Below are 24265 nucleotides of genomic sequence, written 5' to 3'. Positions count from 1 at the left end.
GATATATAAGTCACTTAGATAACTTAAAAATTTTATTGTTTGGCTTTTTTCAGTATTTTATTTGTTCCTGAGTAAAACGGCTGACTTTATTAAACTCCACCGAAACACTCTGCACCTTTAATTAAAATTTAATAAACTATCATCTTGTCTTTATCTTTAGTTAGCACATACCTTATACACTTAAAGCTGTAATCTAATGAGAGTTATATAAGAGCAGATGCTGCTGGTGCAATAAGCTGTACGTTTTACGTCCAATTGATGCATGATCTGATTAGTGGACTAATTGCAAAAATAATCGGTGACTAGTTTACTATCAAAATCATTGTTTGTGGCAGCCCTACCCACAACACATTTGTTAAAATGATGCTCTCTATAACAACTGAAGAAGACAGACAATAGTTAATTCCGTAATAAATTATAAGCCTTGATCTTTTTAATTTTTACCTAAAATGAGTGCACAAAACTCTGAAAAGATCTAAATATTAACATAGAAGCCAGTCAGCACATCTGCTACTGCCGTTTACTATATCGGTTTATGTGGGAGATAGTTTTCAGGCTTTAAGTGCCACCATAATTTTATGCCAACCTAAACATTGTTTTAAGTGTATTTGAGTTAGCAAAAAAATGACTGAAGACTCATATGCAAGTCTTTTGCCCGCCAACGATACATTTCAGCTAGCTAAAACAGATTTTTATGCTATCACCGAGCAACGTGCTAATGCTTTTCACACAGCTTTGTCTCGACTCAAAAAAGCCACAGAAGTAAAAGGTAGTAGTAATAATAATTACAAGAATCTCAGAAAAAATGAATTACCAGGCGTGGCAAACAACTCAGAAAAATGGAGAGCTAAATGTTCTGAAATGGCTTCCCTTCAGCTTCATTCGGAACCTGTGTTGCTGGGGGCGGAGTCTATGAATTTACTCCATTAGTGTCATAGCCCCTTTAGGAGTTCAGAGTTAAGAGGTCAAGAGTTAATGTTTCCATTTTGACACCTCCAGATTTAATATAGAAACACTCATTCTTAACACTCGATTTTAACTACTAATGTTTTACACCTCAGAGTTACATTAAAAGAAAGTGACTCTACTTAGAGTAAAATTAACTCTGCTTTTGCACAAAGTCTACTAACACCAATATATTTAACACTTTTGAATTTGCTGTGTATTTGCATTGATACAATTGCTTGGATCACAAATTGTTCTAACTAGATTAAAGTCACCAATGATAAAGGTATTCTTGCGCTTACAGTTACCATTATTATCTCTGTTTGCTATCAGATCATCACATCCCCCTTGTGGGATCATGTTGATGATATGCTGGTTTTCGAATTTCTGAACACGTCCGTTAGTCATGCAGAGCACAGTGCCAGAGAGCGCCACCAGCAGGAAAATGGAAGTCTTCATTGTATTTCTATATCGAAAAAGTAAACAGAGTGAATATATAAATCAGTATTATTTCATTTCATTTATTAACTTGTTTATTTTTGTTTCCTAAATGTTAATCGTGCTTAACTATTAAAGTAAAAATACAGATAGATAGGAAACTCTCTGAAAAGTCAAACTGCTTTCAGTGAGTTTATATATTTGCCAGAGGAAAGGTCAGAATCTGCATATCTGACCACTTTGAATCAATTTATATCTAAACAGAAATCAGTAAAAGTTAAAATCAGTTTTATCAATATCCTCACTTATGAGGATATTGATATCCATATAACTGGAGTTATTATAGATTTTCATACATGACATTTCTGAAAAAGGCGAGGGTGTCAGGGTCCCTGTGTCTACCCGGTCGCCTCAGTGTGGCTACATGTGTTTTATTGTTTTGATTTTGTCCCCGCTCTCTCCCTCCCTCCTTCTCTTACTGCCTGGGCGGAGCTCATCTGTGGGCTCCTGCCCTTGGCCCACGCACCTGGTGACACCTGTGGCTCATCACCCAACAGTGTTCCAGTCCCCTTATAAGATGGCAGCCCTGTATTTCTCGTCGCTGGACCGTTGCCGACTCTCGTCAGTGTTAACCCCAGCTCAGTTCGTTCTCGTGTTTCCCTAGCGATCTTCTTACAGTAACCTTTTGCATCTCTGTGAATAGATTTCCCTGGACCTGCCCCTGTGTTACCTGAGTGATCAAGTGTGTGAGGATTGGAGCGAGCTTTTGTGTTTCTTGTGGAGTGTGAAGAGGAGCGTGGAGCGTGGATGGAGTGAGGACTTTGGAGCGTGTGTGGACTGCAAGTGTCTTTCCCCCCTCCTGTTCGTGTGTGGATTCCTGGAACCCGTCTTTTCCCCACTGTGTAAATAGATCACCTGGTGCTTCTGTAAATAAAAAACCTTTATTGTTCCCTACTCAGAGCCTACGCGTGAGTCCGTTCAGTCCCGTTGTGACAGAGGGTAAGGACGTAAATCGACTGGTAAAGAGGGACTGGTAAAGAGTCTGCAGCCGCAGCACCAATCCATCTGTCGATCTCCTGTTCCCTTCTCTGATCACTCGTGAACAAGACTGCGAGTTTTGTAACTTCATAAAAGCAGTAATTTGTTTGCCAGAGTGCCCCTTCCACGTCACACCCTGTTCTTTCCTTCTTGTCTTATATGAAAATTCACTTTGTGTAGCTTTTTGGGAAATTGTTAAACTTCATCATTTAGCCAGCTCTTTGGAGCTAAGCAGGTTCAGGCCTGTTGTTGTAAGTTTTATAAAACGATCTCATTTAAACGGATAATCCAGCTGAAGCTTCAGACAGCCGTCAGACAGTGAAACACTGCCATCTGCTGGACTCGAATAACAAAGACGCTGCTTTGACGGGTGAGGGAGTTTCAACAAGTCTGCAACGACTCAAGCATCAAACTACAGAACTATTATAGCGGACATGGTGCTCTAATGACTGCTTCATTAACGAAGCTCAGAAAGGATCAAACATATCAATAAATTTTGAAATAAAAAAATTACTGTTTCACTGCACACACAAACCTTCTCTTATTAGCACAACACTGCCCAGGCCTCAGAGTGCATTCCTTATAGACTATTAAACCTTAGCATGTTATTTTAATGTCTTACAGGTGAAACAGCCAACCAGTAATCCTAACTGTAATTTAAAATATTCAGCTGCAAAAATGCTTTTAGCAAATAGTTTTTTATGACTGTGCTAAGATTCAATACTAGATTTTTGCTGGTCTGATGTAGAAGTTTTGGGATCATATATTAATACTTCCAAAACAATAAAGTTGTTGTAGAGAATCTATGTTCATTATTATTGCTCATCATTGAAAGACAAAGACATCAGACTCTGCTGAAAAATTTTACACTCCTACTCTCTGCACACAGCGGTCTGAGGGACCTTCCAGGATCAGGGATTTTATTTATTTTGTTCTTTTTCGGTCTTACTGGTTACTAGGTTGTGATTTTCTACCTGTTGATCTCTCATTTGGAACATACGGTGGCCCCTAGAGACAAAGCACGTACAAACTCCAAAACACTTGCAAAATCCAAAACACTTGCAAACTAAAAAACACGTACAAACTCCAAAACACTTGCAAAATCCAAAACACTTGCAAACTCAAAAACACGTACAAACTCAAAAACACTTGCAAAATCCAAAACACTTGCAAACTCCAAAATATATGCAAAATCCAAAACACTTGCAAACTAAAAAACACGTACAAACTCCAAAACACTTGCAAACTCAAAAACACTTGCAAATTCCAAAACACAACGGAAGTGCTCCAGGACGCTAGGGGCAGTGTTGAGCTTTTGTTACCTAGTAACTACACAAGCCAGGAAGTACCAATGACCGGATTTGGGGTTTTCAGCCTTAAAGGCCTCATTTTAAGGCCGATTACGTCACAGCGACAAGAGAAGGCTTTCCCAATTCAAAGGCTGCCCGAAATGCGGCCCTGAAATGCGTCCTTAATTTCCCTGAATTTTAAGGATGGGTCGGTGTAGCCTTCATGGCCCAACATATCCCAGACTTCATAGTGCGGTGGTGGTGTGGATAATTTTGCCGGAAAAAAAATTTGTGAAGCGGAGCGGAGGAAGAGTAAACTTTCAGAAGTAAGTACTGAATATTATGTCACTTATTTATGCGCAAATATTTTTTTAATGAAAAACATTAAACCATTATTGTTGGCCACATGTCGGGAAAGTTGACATTAGCGATGTCTGTACTTTCAGAATTAACTTGGTTTTAAAGCCTTTACTTTAATAAATATATATATAGTCGACCTTAATCTTACAGAGATTGTGATGATTTTGTGGATAATTAAAGTCAGTCATATATCCACAAACACAACAAGCTGAAAGTCAGTGATGCTGCTTGGTTTGCAGTCCTGAATATCACGGCACAAGCAGGATCCACTGCACTGTTAATGTTAGCTGTGTTATATTGCTGCCTCTGTTCGGTGGTGTCGAGCCAAATGGACTTTAACGTGTGTTTGAACGAGCTGACGGTTCACTCGTTAAGCTGGAAGAAAGATGCTTTAATCACAGCAGTCACACATGTGTCCACTGCACCATCTGGAACTCTTCTTGTTTCGTAATAACACAAACACTAAATCCTCCTTCTTTTGTGCTGTTTTGTAGCAGTGTATACACCTGAGACTGTCACCTGTCTGTCTGTCCTGCACTCTCTCTCTGTTTCTTTCTCTCTGATTGTGGAATAAAAGTATGAACATGTATTTATAAGTTACACTTGTGTTTGAATCCTGCAGCTTATCACACATTTGATTTCCATGTGTGACAACTGCAAGTGTCCAGAGTGAGGACAGACTGAGGCAGTGCTTTAAGTGGGCCGGTACGCGCCGGTACTCAGTACCGCCACTTCTAAATATAGCTCTTGAGAGTACCACCACCTCTACATGCGCCCAGAACGTGCTTTTAGCGTACCGGTACTCTCATTTGCACATCTGTTATAATCGTTTGGCTGCGCTACCGCTTTTCAGAGCGCCCTTCACAAGCACGCTTCCTAATTCGTCCCACCGAGAGCAGAGACTACATTACCCATACACCAATGTGTTTTACAAGTGAAAAGCGCATGCATCGCTTTTGCCGTTGTCATGTCAACAACTCAACGTGGTCCGGAGAGGGTGTGTAAAACGCGCAAACAGCTGCTCGGTTAAAATACAAAAACAATGAACACTTAATATGCTCTCCTGGCTTCAGACTCTGAGTAGTAAAAGAACAAGGTCAGAATCAGAAGACTCGCTGGCTGACACCCCACCAAGCCAGAATGATATCGCTGCAGGTCAGACGCAAGCTAATGAAAGCTGCACTAGTGCCGCAGCCACGGACGACGGCACTTTTGGCGACGACGAGGACGAGAATGACACCATTTCTACCGATGACAACAGCCGCGTAAGCGAGCATGAGTGGCCAGAATGTTGGTCCCAAGCACAAGTCCGGCATTTCTCCACAAATTACAAGTGGCTGATCAGCAGAAATCAAAAGTTGGGTTGTAGTGTGTGTAGTGAAGTTTGTGCTCGCGTGGACATGCAGCAAGGGCAGAGAGTGTCGCAGGAGTGGAGTGGGTGCTTAATCTCGTCTTTTGGAAGGGACAAGGCTGCACAACAATACTCACTATGAAAGAAAATAAAAGAGCACAGAGACTCAATTTATCACAAGAAAGCAGTTGAAATAAAAGAGAAGGCAACATAAAATACAATGCAAAAACACATTGAAGATATGAGAAAGGCTGACTACGCTTCAACTTGCAATGTGTTTAGAACAGCTTATAAGATTGGCAAGCATGGGCGTCCCTTTACAGACATGCCAATAGATGTCCAGTTGCAAGTGTTAAATGGTGTCAAGAGTTTTGCACTCTAATAACTCATGTGCAAATATACTGGATCACATTGCAGCTGAAATGAAAAAGAAGGTAGTCAATGACATAGTGATGAATGAAAGAAAATTGTGTGTGCTCATTGATGAATCCACTACAATAAGTGGAAAGTCTGTGCTTGTCGTGTGCCTGCGGTCAGCTATTTCCAGTGAAAATCCAGACACAATATTTTTTGAACTGATTGAGCTGCAGGGGACCACAGCAAAGGACATCACTGAAGCACTGTTAGGATGTCTTCATAATAATGGCTTTGACCCTCACTACCTACAGGAACATTTGTTGGCATTTGCTTGTGATGGAGCCTCAGTGATGCTTGGGAGGAAAGCAGGAGTTGCTGCGCAGCTTTGTTCCAAATTCCCTTACCTGTTTGTCTGGCATTGTTCCAATCACAGACTGGAACTGGCAGTTTGTGATGTTTTGAAGGAGGTAGGAGGAATCAACCACTTTAAAATATTCTTAGATCAGCTTTACTCCCTCTACCATGCATCACCAAAAAACCAAAGGGAGTTAACTGAGAGTGCTCACAATGTTGGACAATGTCTCCTTGTGATAGGCCGTGTTTTATCAGTGCGTTGGGTTGCTTCAAGTGAGAGAACAGTGAAAGCAGTATGGGAGAACTACCAAGCTCTGCAGGTACACTTTACAAGTGCTGCTGATGATACCAGCAGGGACTCAAGAGAGAGAGCAAAATACAAATTATTTTATAATTTATTTTATATACATTTTGTGTAAAAAAAAAAAAAAACTTTACAAGTGCTGCTGCTGATAGCAGCAGTGACTCAAGAGAGAGCAAAATACAAATTAGTTTATAATTTATTTTATGTACATTTTGTTAAAAAAAATTAATACCTTTTTGCACATTTTATTTATGTTCAGTAGCTCTTTCTAAGGGTATTTTTTCAATAACCTTGTGCACATTTTATTTATGTTCAGTAGCTCTTTCTAGCTCAAGCAAATCCACAAACTAATAAAATGATTTATTATTTTGTATAAGGTTGTCTGTTGACTGTTGTATATAAAACCCATTCAATATAGTTGTTGTTACCTCAGGGGAGGCGGAAAAAAAATAGAGTACCGGCACCTCTTTTGGGCCACTTAAAGCACTGGACTGAGGGACAAACTGCTGCACATCATCTGTGAGGCTTTGCAGCCCTGATGATCCACCAGGACAAACTCAGCAGTGTGTGAGGAAGAGGAGGAGGAATAGCCAGCAGCAGCTGACAGATGGAGAGAATAGACAGACTGTTCCCTGTTTGTGAAGGACTGCTAGGAAAGTTTAACATAACTGTCTGTCCTGAATCAGTCTTATTAGATAATGTTCAAATAATTTTATCCTCCCAGTGTTTTCAGTGTGGGAGAAAGTACTCAGGGCCTTCAAGTTACACACTATGAAAGGCAGCAACAAGTTTAATGTTCAGAAACCTAAAGTATGTATCAGCAGCAGAATGGAGCTAAAAATAAATGTTGGTTTCAGTTCTATGAAGCTTTGAGTATTTTGGATCAGTAGCACTGCTGTGTTTGTTGCATCACATTACTGTAATTGTTTATATGCTTTATATATTCTGAGGTACTATTGTAGAAAACATCTTATTTTACTGTCACTGTATATCATTCATAAAGCACTGTCATTATTTCATTATTACTTCATTAGTCCGCATCAGCTTATCATCAGTATTATCATGTATCACTTATCATTTAGTGAATCGGCTATAACAGAATTCTAGATACAATACTCTATCAGTTAGTAGAGCACCAGTTTAGCTGGGGGCTCCAGTCAGCCCGCAGTAAAGTCATATGAGGACACGGTGAACTTTTGTTGGCCGGAAACGGACACTCTCACACAACTACACATTCTACACACTATTGGTTATGTTCCCAGAATACAGAGGAGTGGAAACATCTGGAACATGTTGTTCTTAGCCATAGAAGGACATAGAAGGGTAAACTGACTAATACTTATCAGGTGATTTGACGTCATCATTGCAATAAAAGCCTTGTGTTAGGGTTGTTCTAGGGAGATTTTGCTCGTGAAGACTTGTGACGCTCATCTTCCCCATATGTACATATGTATAATAAAGTCACTATTCTGACATCTACTGAGAGACCATGCAGTCGTTTGTCTCTTCCTCAAATTCGAACCTTGACAGTACGTTGATCTATAGTGTTACATCATATTCTAAAAGGATGCTATGTGTTTGTATACTTTCTGCCCAGTTTGACCCATTTAGCAGAAGTCAGCCTGTTTAAGGCTCTGATATCTATTCTGTATCACTTAAAGCAGTTATGACATGGTCTGATTTTCTCACCCAATAAAGGAATATTTCATATATCAGTCTACTCTTCATTTTATCAGAAACAGTTATCACAGCTTGTACATTTTCTTTTTATAAATATATGTAAGCACTGAGCCAAATTTAGTAATGCCAACATACTGAAGTAACAACATTTGTCTCTTATATATGATACACCTACATATACACTGTCAAAGATACTTGTCTTTGAGTGAAGATTTAAGGTGATAAGACATATAAATAACTGCAACTTGAATCTGTACTGAAGCTCAGTATTTGACACAGAGTTCATGTTCACTGCTGTAATAGCTAATAATGATTAATATAATAACTATAATATTGGCCATATTATATTTACATTACCAAAGTGATATGACTTTAGTCTCATGAACAACATCAGCTAATTGTTATTTACTAACTCATCTTGAAATAACTGTTCAGTACAGAAATGAAGCCCAAAAATCATGTTTTACTGTCCTGTGGTCTCAGCCTCAGATACTTATCAAATCACACAAAGCTCTTGTAGAAACAAACAAACAAATGAACAAAATATATTCTCCCTCATTTCTGTCAAACCAAGTTGTATGACACGTTTCCAGCGGTTAGTATCATGGTTGCTAGGCAACCTGGGAAGCGCGACGGAGACTAGACCGTCCCATACAGAGAAACTTGCCGTTTATTTTGCAAATCAAGCTCAACACTGCCCCTAGCATCCAGGAGCACTTCCGTTGTGTTTTTGAGTTTGCAAGTGTTTTGGAATTTGCATGTGTTTTGGAGTTTGCATGTGTTTTTTAGTTTGCATGCGTTTTGGAATTTGCATGTGTTTTTTAGTTTGCATGTGCTTTGGAGTTTGCATGTGCTTCGGAGTTTGCAAGTGTTTTGGAGTTTGTACGTGCTTTGTCTCTAGGGGCCACCGTAGGAACATGATTTGCTCTGGAGCAGATTAGGTTCAAAGCATGAGTTGACCTGGCATTATGTCTTGGATTACAAAAAAATCCCACATTAAACCTTGAAGTTAGCCGGATAAGACAGCGTTCTGTTTCACAGTAAAGGCCTCAGAGAGTTGTTGCTAACCAAAGTCTATCTTGTACAGCCATGCAGCATCTAATGACGTTTTGTAACCTGTCACTACAAAGGAGCAGTGAAATGATTGCTGTTTTAGCGCACATACACAGTGTGGTGATCAGTATAAGGACATTAAAGTGATGTTGCAGAAAGCCGCATCTGGTCAGAAGGAAAAAAAACACGCACACTTGGAAGACTTGGCCAGATTTGCACAAAATGAATGGCTGACAGTGGACAGATACAAGGATGTGGATGGTCACACCCTCGTGCATTAACCCTTTAAGACCTACCATAGAACCAAGTCCGCCAGAGCTTATATTATATTTTTACCTGCTGTGGAGCCATTTTTGGGAGCATTTCAAGTTGCTATACATCAATACAACCATTATAGCCTAGATTTTAATAATATGTATTCATTAAGTGCATAGTAATTACATAAATTGCAAAAAAGGTCAATAAACTACAAAAAAATTGAAAATCGTTTTTGCTTTTTTAACATATATTTGTAGTTAGAGAAATTTAAGAGGCTTATCCCTCAAAACTGTAAATACAAAAAGGTTGCACAAAATAGTTTCCCACCACAGGAAATTTATTTTTAGTGTCTTCATAGTTTTATTTTTGAAATACACCAATTTTTATACACTGCAGGAAAAACGAAAATAAATATTATACCGCAAATTTGCAAAAAAGCAGCATATGCATCAAAATAAACTATTTCCAGCAGTGCAATATGAGTCCTAAGCATCCCAGAAACGACACAGAAAGTCATAAAGTCAAAGATAACTTTTAAAAAGACCAGTATATGCACTGAGGCCCTGATCATAAAAAAGACTACATTTCCGCGAAAATGACGTCACTTCCGGTTTCGGGCAGGTAATGGCGGAAATGCAAAAGTTCGCGCTGACGTCTATTCCAACATAGGAAGTGTTATGAACAGCTGATTGGATCGGCACAGCGTGTTTCTGGAATATTATGTTTTTGTTCCTGCAAGCGCTTTTTATGCAGTTTTTGCAAAGCTTTATGTGGAAGGAAACCGTGACCTAGGACAAGCTGATGGCATCAGATGTAAGTACAACTCCTCCGGTTTCATATGCAAAAAAAATTATTGCGCTAGCTTACGTGGTTGCAGAGCTACCGGGATTTAAAAATAGTTACGCAAAACAGAGCGTGCCCGCTCCGATTGGCTGTAAAGGGTTAAAGAGGCCGTTCACAAAACCAAACACTCAACAGACACAATAGGACAGTTACTGATGATTCAGTAAGGACATCTCCTGGTTTCATCTTCATGTTTCCCTCTCACCACATATCCAAACCGACATCATGACCAGCAGCTTTACAGCTGTGGCTCCAGCAAACATCAGCTGATACTATAAATTAATATTAAATAAATTCTAACAACAGGTGATCAAGCTTAAACGTGCTGCTGTTGTTTAGTGCGACATCCGCTGGTTTCCTCTTTCGGCGCAAAGTGGATGATAAAAAAAACAAGAGAGAAAAGCCGATCAGCTGATCATTGATCAGTTTCATGATTGAAGTAGCAACAGGAGAGGGAGGGGAGAGAATGACAGTGTAAAGACACAGAATAAATCCAGCTTTGTGTCTTTTCCATTCTAGCTGAAGTCCGGGACAAACTGTGTTCCTTCTCAGCTCAACACGAAACACGTAATATTTTCTCTGAATACGAGACGATTCTGTTTTTTACAGGACGGTTGGAAACTCTACTAAAATAAAGTTCACTATCAGTAACATCATAGCACCACCCAGCTGTATAGAAACTCCGTCATGTTAGCTAGTACGCAGTACGAGTTATTGTAACTGACTGTAAAATGTCAGCACAAGGAAAATAAACTCCACCTAAACTTGGTGAGATCAAATATATTTTCCTTTGACTTTGTTTTCTTCCCATTTGTGGCTTTAATGTAGTGTTACATCCTGTTTGTTTGCTTCCATCTGTCAGGCGTTGTGTGGAGGCGAGGAAGAAGGAACCCAAACGCAGGACTCACAGGTGGGTGAAGACTGGTGAGGATTTATTATAAGGAGTGGATGAACAGAGGGTGAATGGACACTGACTGGCTGGACAACTGAATGGCTGACTGAACTGAGGAAACACACGGGAAGGACATCACATGAACATCAACATCAATGACACGACAGAGAACTGGTGAAACCGAGGAACTTAAATACACAGGTTGAATGATGACAATGATTGGAAACAGGTGAGTACAGGGCTGAACATAATCTGACTAATGACATGGGAGACAAGCTGACACGGGAAAAAACAGGAAGTGAGAACATTAATGTGGCGAACTAAACTGAACATGAACAAACTGAAATCACTGGGTCAACGACCCAGGAACCCTGACAGTACCCCCCCTTCAAAGGCCGGCACCCGACGGCCAAACGAAAAAGAACCAGAACAGGGCGGGCGGAGGGGGCCCAGGACGGAGGGACGGAGTCCACACAGAGACAGTTCAGGTGGGTGGCCACGTGGCCCGAGGCCGAGACGAGACAGTTCAGGTGGGCGGCCACGTGGAAGGCAGCAGCGACCACTGAGCCGGTCCGGTGGGCGGCTGCGGTGGTCGAGACGAGACACAGTTCGGGAGGCCAACCGTGCGGAAGGCAACGGCGATGACATGGACACAGTTCGGGAGGCCGGCCATGCGGAAGGCAACGGCGGCCACTCAGGCGAAGGCAGTCTGGGGGCCGGCCGTGTGGAAGGCAATGGCGGCCACTGAGCCGGTCCGGTAGTCGATCGCGCCAGCGACGAGGAGAAGGCGGCCGAGGAGCAGCTGCAGGAGGCGGCACGGGAGCCGGCGGAGACTGAGGAGCAGCTGTAGGACCAGGCGAAGCAGAAGCTGGACCAGGCGAAGCCGAAGCAGAAGCTGGACCAGGCGAAGCCGAAGCTGAGGCTGGACCAGGCGAAGCTGAGGCTGGACCAGGCGAAGCTGAGGCTGGACCAGGCGAAGCTGAAGCTGAGGTTAAGTCTGGACCAGGCGAAGCTGAAGCAGAGGCCGGACCAGGCAAAGCTGAAGCAGAGGCCGGACCAGGCAAAGCTGAAGCAGAGGCCGGACCAGGCGAAGCTGTAGCTGAGGTTAAGGCTGGACCAGGCGGCGCGGAAGCCTCTGGCTGGAGACAGGCAGGGCCAGCAGGCGCGGAAGCCCCTGGCTGAGGAGCGGCCGGGCCAGCGGGTGCGGAAACCCCTGGCTGAGGAGCGGCCGGGCCAGCGGGTGCGGAAACCCCTGGCTGAGGAGCGGCCGGGCCAGCGGGTGCGGAAACCCCTGGCTGAGGAGCAGGAGAGCTCACACCTGGCTCTGGGTGCTGTGGCTGCAGGTCCGGGAACTGAACGGGATGGTGGACAGGCGACTGGGAAATGGGAGGCGACTGGACTACAGGGCACTGGGCGACAGACTGGACAGAAGCGGACTGAGCTACAGGTGACGGGACAGGAGGAGACTGAACTGCAGGTGAGTGAACTGACTGGAGGGCAGCAGACTGGACAGCAGGTGAGGGAACTGACTGGAGGGAAAGCTGAACAGCAGGTGAGGGAACTGACTGGAGGGAAAGCTGAACAGCAGGTGAGGGTGACGACGGAGCTGAGGTTGGTGTGGCTGATGGCTGAGCTACAGACTGGGCTAGACAGGGAGATAAAGCTACAGCCTGGGCTAGGAGAGCTGGTGCCTGAGCAGGGGACACCTCAGCTAGCCTAACCAGGGATAGTGCGAGGGCGTGAAAAGCTGGATCAGGAGGTGGATGAAGAGGTGAAGTAGCAGATGGACCGGATAGCTCTTCCAAGCCTCCAGGGAGGTCAAGCTGGGTTCTGGTTGCCCTCAGCCTGGGTGCTGGGACAGGCACGGAAGGTGGCTGGACACCAGTCACCCCCACCCGTGAAACAGGAGCGGGTGTGGAGGTAGACTGGGTCGCAGCTGCCCTCCTCCTGGGAGCTGGTACTGGTGTGGGTGTAGGCTGGGCCCTAGTCCTCTGAGGAGGTGAAACGGCTGAAGAGGAAGGCCGAATCTCGAGCGCTGTGCTGGTAGGAAAAGGCTGAATGATGGGTGTGGAAACGGTGACTGGGTGTGTGATACTGGAAGGTTTCTCTGGGATTATTCTAGTCCTCCTGCCACCACTATTTACATTCTTTAATTGAATGGTCGTCGAGGGTGTTGAAGTGCGGATATTGTCCTTAATAAATCCCAGCTCAGAGGGAGCAGAGCTGAAAAATTCTTCCCAGTCTACATCCTCCTCTAGGAGGGAAACTCCCCATGGATCAGAAATGAGTTTATTGGATCACGTGACCCGTCGGCAGGAATGCCAGCATAGTTTTTAGCTCTGCACACATTGTCACTGTTTATCACTATCCTGTCATATAAATTAGTTATCTCACCGCCGATCCCACTATGGACACCGCTTCAACCAGAGACTCACGGAAAAGGGAGATTGCTCAGTCTCCCTTAAAGAAGAAGTTTAAAGATTCCTCCGTCACTAAGGAAGACCTCGATGAGGCTATTGCTAACGGTGTGAAGCTAGCACTTCAGGAACAACAAAAGTCCCTCGATTCAGTGGTTGCCTCGGCAGTCAGGGAAGCTATGGACTCTATCTTGATTCCTGCTCTGCGTGACCTACGCACAGACCTTCAAAAGACCAATGAAGTGGTAAATAATGTTAGCGGGGAAATCGAGAGGATAACTGCAATGGCTAAACGCACTCAAGACCAAGTGGACTCAGTGCAAGCCGCCGCGCGTGAGGACAGACGATTGGTTATCGATCTGAAGAAACAACTCGACCTACTCACGACAAAGCTTACAGATCTGGAGGACAGGGGTCGCAGGAATAACATCAGGCTTGTTGGCTTACCTGAAATGCTGGAGGGCTCGGATACAGTTGGCTAGATTAAGGCTAATCTCCCCAAGTGGATTCCGTCGTTGGAGGGGCGCGACATCGAACGAGCGCATCGGGTGTACGACGGCCGCGATACTAATTCCAAGAAACCTCGCACCCTAATCTTCAGATTGCTACGGTGGCAGGACAGATCGGCAATTCTCAAAGGGGCACGCAAAGCATATCCAGTGAAGCATGCCGCCAACACCACTCTTCTTTTCTTCCCTGACTTCAGTCCGACTACAACAGCAAAGAGGAAGAGTTTCTCTCCTGTCATGAAGAAGGCTACGGCTATGGGCCTGGAACCATTCCTCATTTACCCCACCGTGATGAAGATAGAGCACGGTGGTAAGAAGATGGCTTTCGAATCCCCTCAACTGGCAGAAGATTTCATTAACTCCCTGCTGCGAAAGCTGAATCCTGCAACGCCGCAGTGTGTTGATGGGGCCCCCGCTTTTCCTCCCGATCTAAACAGCGCGACCAACAACGCTGGTGTTACGTTTCGGTGTTGTCAGTGTGTTCTTTTTGGCGTGACTGTTATGTGTTTCCTGTTTTACTTTGAAAGTCTGTGTTATCTTAGTCTTTTCAGTTTACGTTTCCCTGTCTCGTCAGTTCTGAGTTGCCCCAGCTGTGTTTCCCTCTTGTTGTCCATTTTCCTGATTGCTCCCTCTAGGTATTTAAACCCTGTGTTTCAGTGTGTCATGGTCGCGATCTTCCCCCCGTTGTAAATAGTTTGACGTCTTGTGTTTGGTGATGTAAATAAATGTCGTATCTTGCTTTAAATGTCGTTTTGGGATTATTTTTGTGGAAGCCCGTATTAGTTTTTTCTCGTGTGTTTTTGCCTTATTTTTATTTTCCTGCGTTGCACCCCGGTTGCCTAGGCCGGGGTGTAACACTGGCAATCAGCATGCGGGAGAAGGCAACTTAGTGGACATGAATGACTGAACGCCGGTTAGTTGTCCTGTTTTAGTTGCAGCAGGCCTCAACTAGGTTGACGGCAGGATCACTTTCATGGGTTGAGGTTGGTTACATTTAATTTAGCGACTTGCTTCGCCCCTACCGGGGTTACTTTTTATTTATTTATTTTCTTTTTATTGTATCTTATTTTGTTTTGTGTATGTGTATGTATGTGTGTGTGGATGAATGTGTGCATGCATGCACGTGCATGCATGTGCGTATATATGTGTGTGTATGCATATGTACATATACATGTATATTATTTTTTTTTTAATTATTTATTTTACTTTTCTTTGAGCTTATCATGGTCAAAAATTTCCTGGCTGTTGTTACTGTACATATATAAGATACATTTGTTTTATTTTATTTTTTATGCAAATATTTATATTTTATATTCTTTTTTTTTTTTTCTCTTTCTTCGCTTTATAAGATAATTTCACTCAGTCGGGAGAGTGTGGGATATACTTACCCACTTAATTTTCGTTGACTATGTGTGCACATCTGACCCTCAAGTTTTTTGTGTTGGTGTGGAAGGACCGGTTACGAATCAATCAGAAGTTTGTGTTCTAGCAGACCTATGGAGGAAGCTCTGTGCGGTCTGCACCAGTTTTTGTATATAGTTCTTTCCTCCCCTGTCCCCTCTCTGGCAGACATATCTCTATGCAAAGTTAAAATTCCAGTAGCACTAGTGAAACATTGCAGTACTTGGAATGTTTCACTAGTGCTTATATTTTACTACACATTGACGTTCCTCTCTTGCTATCTTCACATTGGGACCATTCTTGGACACTTGCCGTACCGATGCTACCATTGATTATTCTGTCACTTAACGTTAATGGTCTTAACTCCGCTATTAAGCGGACACGTGTCCTTGAGTACCTATACCGTAAAAAGGCTGACATTGCTTTAATCCAAGAAACACATCTGAAACAAGGTGATGTGGCACGTTTTCAAAACAAACACTACAAACTAATAGCTTCGTCCTCTGCCCCAAATAAAACGAAGGGTGTCTGTATCTTGCTGAAGAGAAAATTCGACCTTACTACCAGGTATAGCACGAGTGATGAAAACGGCCGGCTGGCACTTGTAACTGGCAGTATCTTAAACCGTAAACTGGTATTCGTATCTGTATACTGTCCAAATGAGCCAGACAGGGACTTTTTTACTTATATTGCCAATACACTATTAGAATACAATGATTATTCCATAGTGTTGGGTGGGGACTTCAATGCTGTCGTTAACCCCGTTTTAGATAAATCTCATCCAGATGCAGTAGCTAATCTCTCATCTTCTCTGTTGAATACACTTATAAAAGATCTTAATCTCATCAACCTTTGGCGGATGCAGAATCTCGACATTAGGGATTATACATTCTTTTCTAATAGACATAAGACATTCTCTAGGATAGATTACGTTTTTGTTAGTCCTTCCTTAATTTCAGGTGATACGTCTATTTCTATTCGGCCAATCTTGATATCGGATCATTCAGCTTTGTTATGCTCTGTCGATCTGCCCAATTTAAAGAATAGGGCCCCCAGGTGGCGCTTTAATACGTCCCTGTTAACTAACTCTGCCTTTCTCAGCCTGCTTAAGCTCCAGCTGAAGGAATTTTTAGATACCAACGCTAATGAGGATATCGACCCACAAGTCTTATGAGAGACTACAAAATGTTTCATTCGTGGCTTTTCCATCTCATTCTCCTCCATGTTGGCAAAAACAAAACTTGCTCAGGTGTCCAATCTAGAAAATCAGATGGACTCTTTACAGAATCTGCAAAAACTTAGTCGGTCAGACGATCAGTCTACACTCCTAGCTTCACTAAAAGAAGAATATGATGCAATAACCTTGTCCAAAGCAGAGTTCATCTTGCATAGAACTAGACAGAAGTACTATTTTGAATCAGAGCGTCCTAGTCATTTGTTGGCACTTATGCTTAAAGAATGTGAAACAAGAGCACACATTCCAGCTATAACAGCTACAAACGGTAAAATTACGACAAATCCTCAGTCCATTAACACCACTTTCTCGTCATTTTTTGTAAATCTGTATAAATCAGATATCAATTTTGAGGATACTATCTGTAATAGCTTCCTCGAAAATCTGGATCTACCTCATATTCCACAAGCAGATCAGGATGAGCTAGAGGCCCCATTAACTCTAGATGAGCTGCATAGAGCGCTGAAAGACCTTAACAAAGGTAAATCACCTGGACTGGATGGCATTCCGCCAGAACTATTTCTAGAACTTTGGGATACAATAGGCCCGCTCATGCTCGGCTCATTTAATTATGCAATCCGGAACGGGTCTTTCCATAGAGACCAGAAAACAGCAATTATTACCCTTCTCTTAAAGAAGGGAAAGGACCCTCTTGAGTGCTCTAGTTTCAGGCCGATATCTCTGCTCACAACTGATCTCAAAGTATTTGCAAAAGCTCTCGCATTGCGCTTGGAAAGAGTTATCCATGTTTTGGTCAATGCAGACCAGACAGGATTTATCCGAGGGCGGCTTGCATCTGATAACATAAGACGGCTGTTGCACATCATAGATGCCGCTAACAGCTATCAAAATCCATGTGCAGTATTTTCACTTGATGCAGAAAAAGCCTTTGATAGGCTAGAGTGGGACTATGTGTGGATGGTATTGAAACACTTTGGGTTTAACACTGGCAGTCCCAGGCTTCTACCTTTCTACCTTTAAAACCCGCCACCAGCCAAATGGCTGGTAGGCTTTTAGCTAAGCTTTAGCTTCAGCCAAGTGGAAGCTAAATTGGCTAGTCATTCATATGTAAATTGGGTTGTTACATGGGAATTCTGGAGGGAGGGGAGTGGGTGTGTGTGATTGAGGGGGTGGGGGAGCTGCTAAAAGCTGTGAACTTCCTTTTGGGTTTCATCTTGATGAAAGTGTTAAGCAGAAATTTGTTGCTATGATTCAAACACTATATCACTCACCTCTTGCTAGTGTCTTAACAGGGGACCTGGTCTCTCCCCCTTTCACGCTGCAGCGTGGAACGAGGCAGGGTTGCCCTCTCTCTCCTCTCCTATTCTGCCCCTCTCTAGAGCCCCTAGCACAAGCCATCAGACAGTCCACAATTTCTCCCATAAGAATTGGTGGTCAAAATCATATCATATCTCTATATGCGGATGATATTATTCTGTTTTTGGACAACTATGAGACGTCCATCCATCCATTAATTAAAAACTTTGACCATTTCAGCTCTCTATCTGGCTACAAAATAAACTGGTCGAAATCTGCTCTGATGCCTTTGAACGTTAAAGCTACGAAAGTTTCCTTACCCGGTTGAGTTCAGATCAAAAGCACTTTTACTTATCTGGGCATTTCAATTCATAATAGTATTCCAAAGATAATCAAGGACAATTTTACTACTATGCTAAATAAGATCAAATCCAACTTTCAAAGATGGGACAATTTAAAAACTTCGCTTCAGGGTAGAATCAACACAGTAAAGATGAGCATACTGCCACGGCTTAATTTCCTTTTTTTATGTTGCCACTCTCTCCTCCTCTAACTTATTTTAAAGACATACACTCTGCGGTGTCTAAATTTATTTGGAATGGCAAAAGGCCTAGGATACGTTTGTCAATATTGCAGCGGCCCAAATTGTTTGGTGGCCTGGCAGTGCCAAACTTCGAGTTTTTTTACTGGTCGTTCCAAATCAGGGCGCTTAGTACGTGGGTCAACCCAGAGGCTACTACTGCATGGAAAATGATCGAATCCGCCAAGGCAGCACCGCATAGACTGCAAGATCTTCTGTTTGCTAATGTTCCCGCCAATACGCTCTACAACAACATCAAATTTGGACCTATTATTGCCAACTCTATACAGGTATGGAGGAAAATAGAAAGGCGGCTGGGTGCTCCAGTTAAATTTTGTAAAAGCTCACCACTCTGGCATAATTTAAAGTTACTACGTGGCAGCCGACCATTTGTTCAACCCTCTTGGTTCTCACTCGGGATAAACCTTTTTGATGATCTATTCAACGCCCAAGGCCTCTGCTCATTTCAGGACTTAAGGACACGTTTTTCTCTTCCTGCATCTTCTTACTTTGTGTATCTGCAGCTCAGATCAGCTTTAAAAGCATATGGTGTCCCCTGGGATTCTCCTCTTTCCCTCTCATCCCATGTTGGACTGGATCCTACCTAAATCTGGCAGACCCTCTGTTTCCAAAATCTACAACAAATTAGCCGAACATGGTATGAAGTCCCTGCCCATTGAATCTATTTGGGTCAGGGAACTGGGAGAACTACAGGTTAATGTAGACTGGGATACAGTTTGGTCTAATCTGAGTTTGACTTCTAAGAACCTGGCGCATCAATTAATTCATTTCAAAACCATACACAGAACATACATTACACCCTATAGGAGGTTCCAGATGAAACTACAGGCTACGTATCACTGTCACATCTGCAATGATTCATCACCTGGCACGTTTTTGCACATGTTTTGGGACTGTCCTGTGGTATCCATTTTTTGGGTCTTTGTGAACTCTGTGTTATCTGAGGTACTGGAAGTTTTTTATGTTCCCAATCCTGGTCTTTGTCTCCTTAATGATACCTCTGAAATCTCCTTAAAACAAATGCAATGCAAAATGTTGTTCGCTGGATTCACAGCGAACAACTATTACTATTACACCCTGAATGACTATTACAAAGCAATGGTTCTGTCCTGACATTTGTCTGGAATAATTCTGGAGGCGATGTCTTATCCGTGTTATTGGTTTTGAACATACCACAGCAAAATTAAATAAAGCTCGACCCATGACTGTTGACGCTTGGAAAATCTTCTCATCCAGAGTTATCTCCTGGAAGAGGCAATAATTGGTTTTAACTTTGTGTTTTTGTGTCTTTTCTTTGCTGTCCCTATGCCTTGTTTGCTAAAGTTTGCTTTGCTACTGCAGTTTACAGTTGTGCTGTATGTCTGTACCCCCCCCCCCCCCCAATCCCGTTTTAAATCAATAAAATGTTGATCACAAAAAAAAAGAAATGAGTTTATTATTGGTTTGAAGTGGAGAGTCAAATGAGGGTGGAAAACAGTCGCTGGAACTCACCACCGGGAATTGCTGAAAATAGTCCATTTTATGGCAGCGTGTGCGCTGCTTTCTCCGGGAAGAGGAAGCGGCCGGGGTAAACAGCAGAGCCTCTGGCGCGGTAGCCTCCGTTGAGCCGAGGTGGGAGGTGTAGCCATTGTGCCGTGGCGACAGTGGAGGTCCGGCGAATGAGGTGGCGGGTGTGTGAGCGAGGAGCGGAGTGGCAAGAGAGGGAGCGGCCGAAGCGCGGCATGAAACGTCCACTCTCCGCGGCAAATGCTCCGGTACAGGTGAGGCAGCAGGTGGGGGAACGCGGCGTCTCTGAGGCCCGCCCAGAGCCAAGCGAGTGCCCTCGAAGACGTACTCTCGCTCCGCGAAGAGCCGCTGTCTCTCCTTGAGCTTTTCCGCCCACAAGGAGAGCGCTACCTCCTGCCACTCGTAGAGGTCCGAGTCCGCTGGGTTCCAAACGTGTCTTCGTGGCACGGGTCGTGTCATTCTGTCAGGCGTTGTGTGGAGGTGAGGAAGAAGGAACCAAAACGCAGGACTCGCAGGTGGGTGAAGACTGGTGAGGATTTATTATAAGGAGTGGATGAACAGAGGGTGAACGGACACTGACTGGCTGGACAACTGAATGGCTGACTGAACTGAGGAAACACACGGGAAGGACATCACATGAACATCAACATCAATGACACGACAGAGAACTGGTGAAACCGAGGAACTTAAATACACAGGTTGAATGATGACAATGATTGGAAACAGGTGAGTACAGGGCTGAACATAATCTGACTAATGACATGGGAGACAAGCTGACAAGGGAAAAAACAGGAAGTGAGAACATTAATGTGGCGAACTAAACTGAACATGAACAAACTGAAATCACTGGGTCAACGACCCAGGAACCCTGACACCATCTGTATACATGTCCAGATTCACTGTTATGTTTCTATTCTTACATTGCTGTGTGATCACTGTTCTCTCTGCTGACTGATGTGACCTTTTGTATCTTACACTGATACTTGTCATATTTGTATCTGCGCCTAAAAGATAAAAATAAAAAGTTTTCCATGCTAAAACACAGCTCCACCTCCTGCAGTTCTCCCTCTGAACCACTAGATGTCTCTGTTATCTAAATGAAGACGTGCAGCACAGCAACCACAGCAGCGCTCAGATCACACGTGTCCTGTTATTATGTATAAAAGCATGAAACAGGTGAGACAGGTGGGATCAATATTAATGTTGTGGAAATATATGAAAAAGCAACAGAAGAGTGAAAACATTTCGTGTTTCTAGAAAGATCTTTCAGCTCACAGCTGCTCACAGACTGTATTTACAAGTCACAAACTGCAACTCTACAGTACATGTACAGTATATATCAAATATATTCTGTATTCAAATCTATTGAGTGATGTTTGAAAGGTGAGTTTGATCCAGGAGGGTCTGAAGCCAGAGTCAGACAGAGACTGTGCAGAGACTGTAGAAGGACAGAGCAGCAGCAGAGCAGTCCAGATACACTGATGATCCTCTGTCAGATCCAGAGGGACACACAGGGATGATGCTGGACTCTACATTGTGTCTGACAGTGGAGCTGTTCTCAGAGCAGTTCACTCTGCAGCACTGACAGTCATCTGCACTTCTTCTCATTCCTCTGTCAGTCACTGCTGGATGAAGCTCTCCTCTCCACCTCCCAGAAACATGGCCCAGTCAGAGCGTCTCTACACACAAGCTGCTGCTGCTTCAACCTCTCTGGATCATCAGGACACAGCTCCTCCTCTCTCAGCACACACACTGTCCTGTTTACCATCATCACCTCCACCTGCAGAGAGAAGAAGGAAGAGCAGAGGAGATAAATGAGTGTTTCCAGAGACTCTTCATCAGCTGTCAGTCAGTGATGCAGCACATCCAGTATAAAGAGCAGCAGGGACTTCAGTGCTGGGACTGTACTAGGACTCATTGTTGCTTCACTTTTTCTAATCTTTGGATTTTTATTGAAGTTGATGAAAATGTTTTTCCCTCCTAGTTTGAGTTTGGACTTTCATTCATTAGAAGAACCTTGGTGTGTCCACTCTGAGCTCTGTAGGAACCCCAACAACAAGCCCAACAATCCAGATGGACGGTTCCAGCTGTTAACTGGAGGAATTCCATCCAAACATCTGCTCTCACTAAATTCTTCCTCACCTACAGACTGTGTTCTTCACTGCTTTAAACTTGGAAATGAATGCAGTCATTGGTCTGCATGCTGCTTTGTTCAGAGAGCTGATTGGCTGTTGACACTGTTTGATCAGAGCGTGTCAGCCGTTACTATGGTGACCATAAAGGTCAGAAACAGGAAGTGTTTGTGTCCAATCCTGAAGCCTGTCACCATTCTCCTCTCACAGCTTCACTGAGAAGCTGCAGCTTTACAGGAAACACTGGATCTTTGTTTCATACTGACTGTGTTTAGTACAATACTGCTGACAGCACCACCCACTCACTCCATCACTCAACTTACAGCAGAGTCTCCAGTCTGTAGTCTGGACTCTGCTGAAGATCAGACAGCTGCTTCACATCTGGATCCTTCAGCTTGTTTCTCCACAGGTCCAGCTCTCCCAGATGGGAGGGGTTGGACTTCAGTGCTGCTGCCAGATAATCACAGCTGATCTCTGACAAACCACAGCTCATCAATCTGTATAAAGAATGAAAGATGTAAGTTTATTAGACAAAGTGTGAGCTTGAAATCATTCAGTGTTTCATCATCTGTTCAGAGCTGAAGAAGGTTCAGAATGTAGAAGTTTAGAAAATGGAAACTCCAAACAGCTGAAGCCAACAGGAAGCAGCTTCAAACAGGAAACTGTGCAGAGTTTCAGACTATATGTCCTGATGCAGCCAGTTGGATTTTGGAGATTTGAATCTCTGTTCTGTGACTAAGTCCTTGAATCATTTCTTCCAGTTGGTCCAATGAGACAGACTAAGTATTGGACATGTGTTGTGGCTCCATTAGGGAAGCTAAATGTGATGTGATGGCCCCTCTGGGTCAGGTGTAAGCCATAGGTGTCAAACTCTGGCCAGCGGGACAAATTTGGCCCGCAGCCTAATCACATTTGGCCCGCGAAGCCATAAAAAATTACTATTAGAGCTGACCTGCCAGTATTATACAGTGCCTGTAATGCTAATACTACAATTCCCAGAATGCTCTGTTGGTGTTTTGGCGCGCCAGTCATGACAGGACCCATTAGCACCCTCTCCTCTGTTGACCATAGTCATAGCAACCATGCAAATACTGCCATGCTACCTATCCCAAAATGGAAAAAAAAGAAATGCAGAAAACAGGACCTTTCTGGACAGGTGGGAGAATATGATAAAAATTTGATAAATGATAAAATGATAAAATTTAATTCAGAACGCTGCAAATACATTTTTTATTTAAGAAATGAATTGGTAAATGGTAAATTGCCTGCATTTGTATAGCGCTTTTCTAGTCCATAGGACCCCAAAGCGCTTTACACTACATTCAGTCATTCACCCATTCACACACACATTCACACACTGGCGATAGCAAGCTACATTGTAGCCACATTGTAGCCCTGGGGCGCACTGACAGAGGCGAGGCTGCCGGACACAGGCGCCACCAGGCCCTCTGACCACCACCAGATGTGTTATTTAATGTGTGCAATATTAAGTTATATATATGGTTATATAAGTTATATATAATGTTTAGTATTAAGCTTTGCTTGTTCCATATTCAGTTTTTCAGCAAAACTTGTTTGAGTCCATAAGAAAAGATTCCTTGTTATATTTGGATGAATATTAATGTTAGCCCGCGACTTGGATCCAGTTTTGAATTTTGGCCCACTGTGTATTTGAGTTTGACACCCCTGATGTAAGCTTTCTAATACAGCTTTGATATTCACAGCCTGCTTCATTCTAACCCTGAATGTCAGAGTGTGCCTCCTTCTCTTTCAGATCATTCATGCTGGCAGTGGAGGAAATTTTGATGTTGGACTGTGTTTTGGATGATGTGTGTATGTTTGTGTTGGACTGCTGTCTGTAAAGCAAACGCACATTTTGCTTTGGATTTCAGTGTCAGACAGACTTTAAGGTGGAATGAAGAGTTGGAGAGTTTCACAGTGATTATCCAGTGGAGGATTTTTCTTCTTCTTTGAAGGTTTGAAATGTGAACATTGTTCTGCTGCAGTCAATGGACTAAACCAGAGAAGAAGAAAACAGACTTTACC

General features: G+C 43.2%; 2 protein-coding genes across 2 annotated transcripts in view; both read right to left on the bottom strand.

Moving 5' to 3' along the window:
• Positions 1–24265, bottom strand: part of LOC113011575 (NACHT, LRR and PYD domains-containing protein 12-like) — a 374200-nt gene that overhangs the window by 267872 nt on the left and 82063 nt on the right. The gene's annotated exons all lie outside the window — the stretch shown is intronic.
• LOC113011589 (NACHT, LRR and PYD domains-containing protein 12-like) overlaps positions 20614–24265 on the bottom strand; it is a 534299-nt gene continuing 530647 nt past the window's right edge. The window contains exon 10 of the mRNA XM_080298059.1: positions 20614–21867. Within this exon, the coding sequence (XP_080154185.1) occupies positions 21858–21867 (10 nt within the window). The 3' untranslated portion in view covers positions 20614–21857. The remainder of the gene's footprint in view (positions 21868–24265) is intronic.

This window comes from Astatotilapia calliptera, chromosome 3 (genome assembly GCF_964374335.1).
Source record: "Astatotilapia calliptera chromosome 3, fAstCal68.1, whole genome shotgun sequence".
Lineage (NCBI taxonomy): Eukaryota > Metazoa > Chordata > Actinopteri > Cichliformes > Cichlidae > Astatotilapia > Astatotilapia calliptera.
The sequence above is the reverse complement of the archived record's forward strand: the minus strand, read 5'-3'. Positions and strand labels throughout refer to the sequence as shown.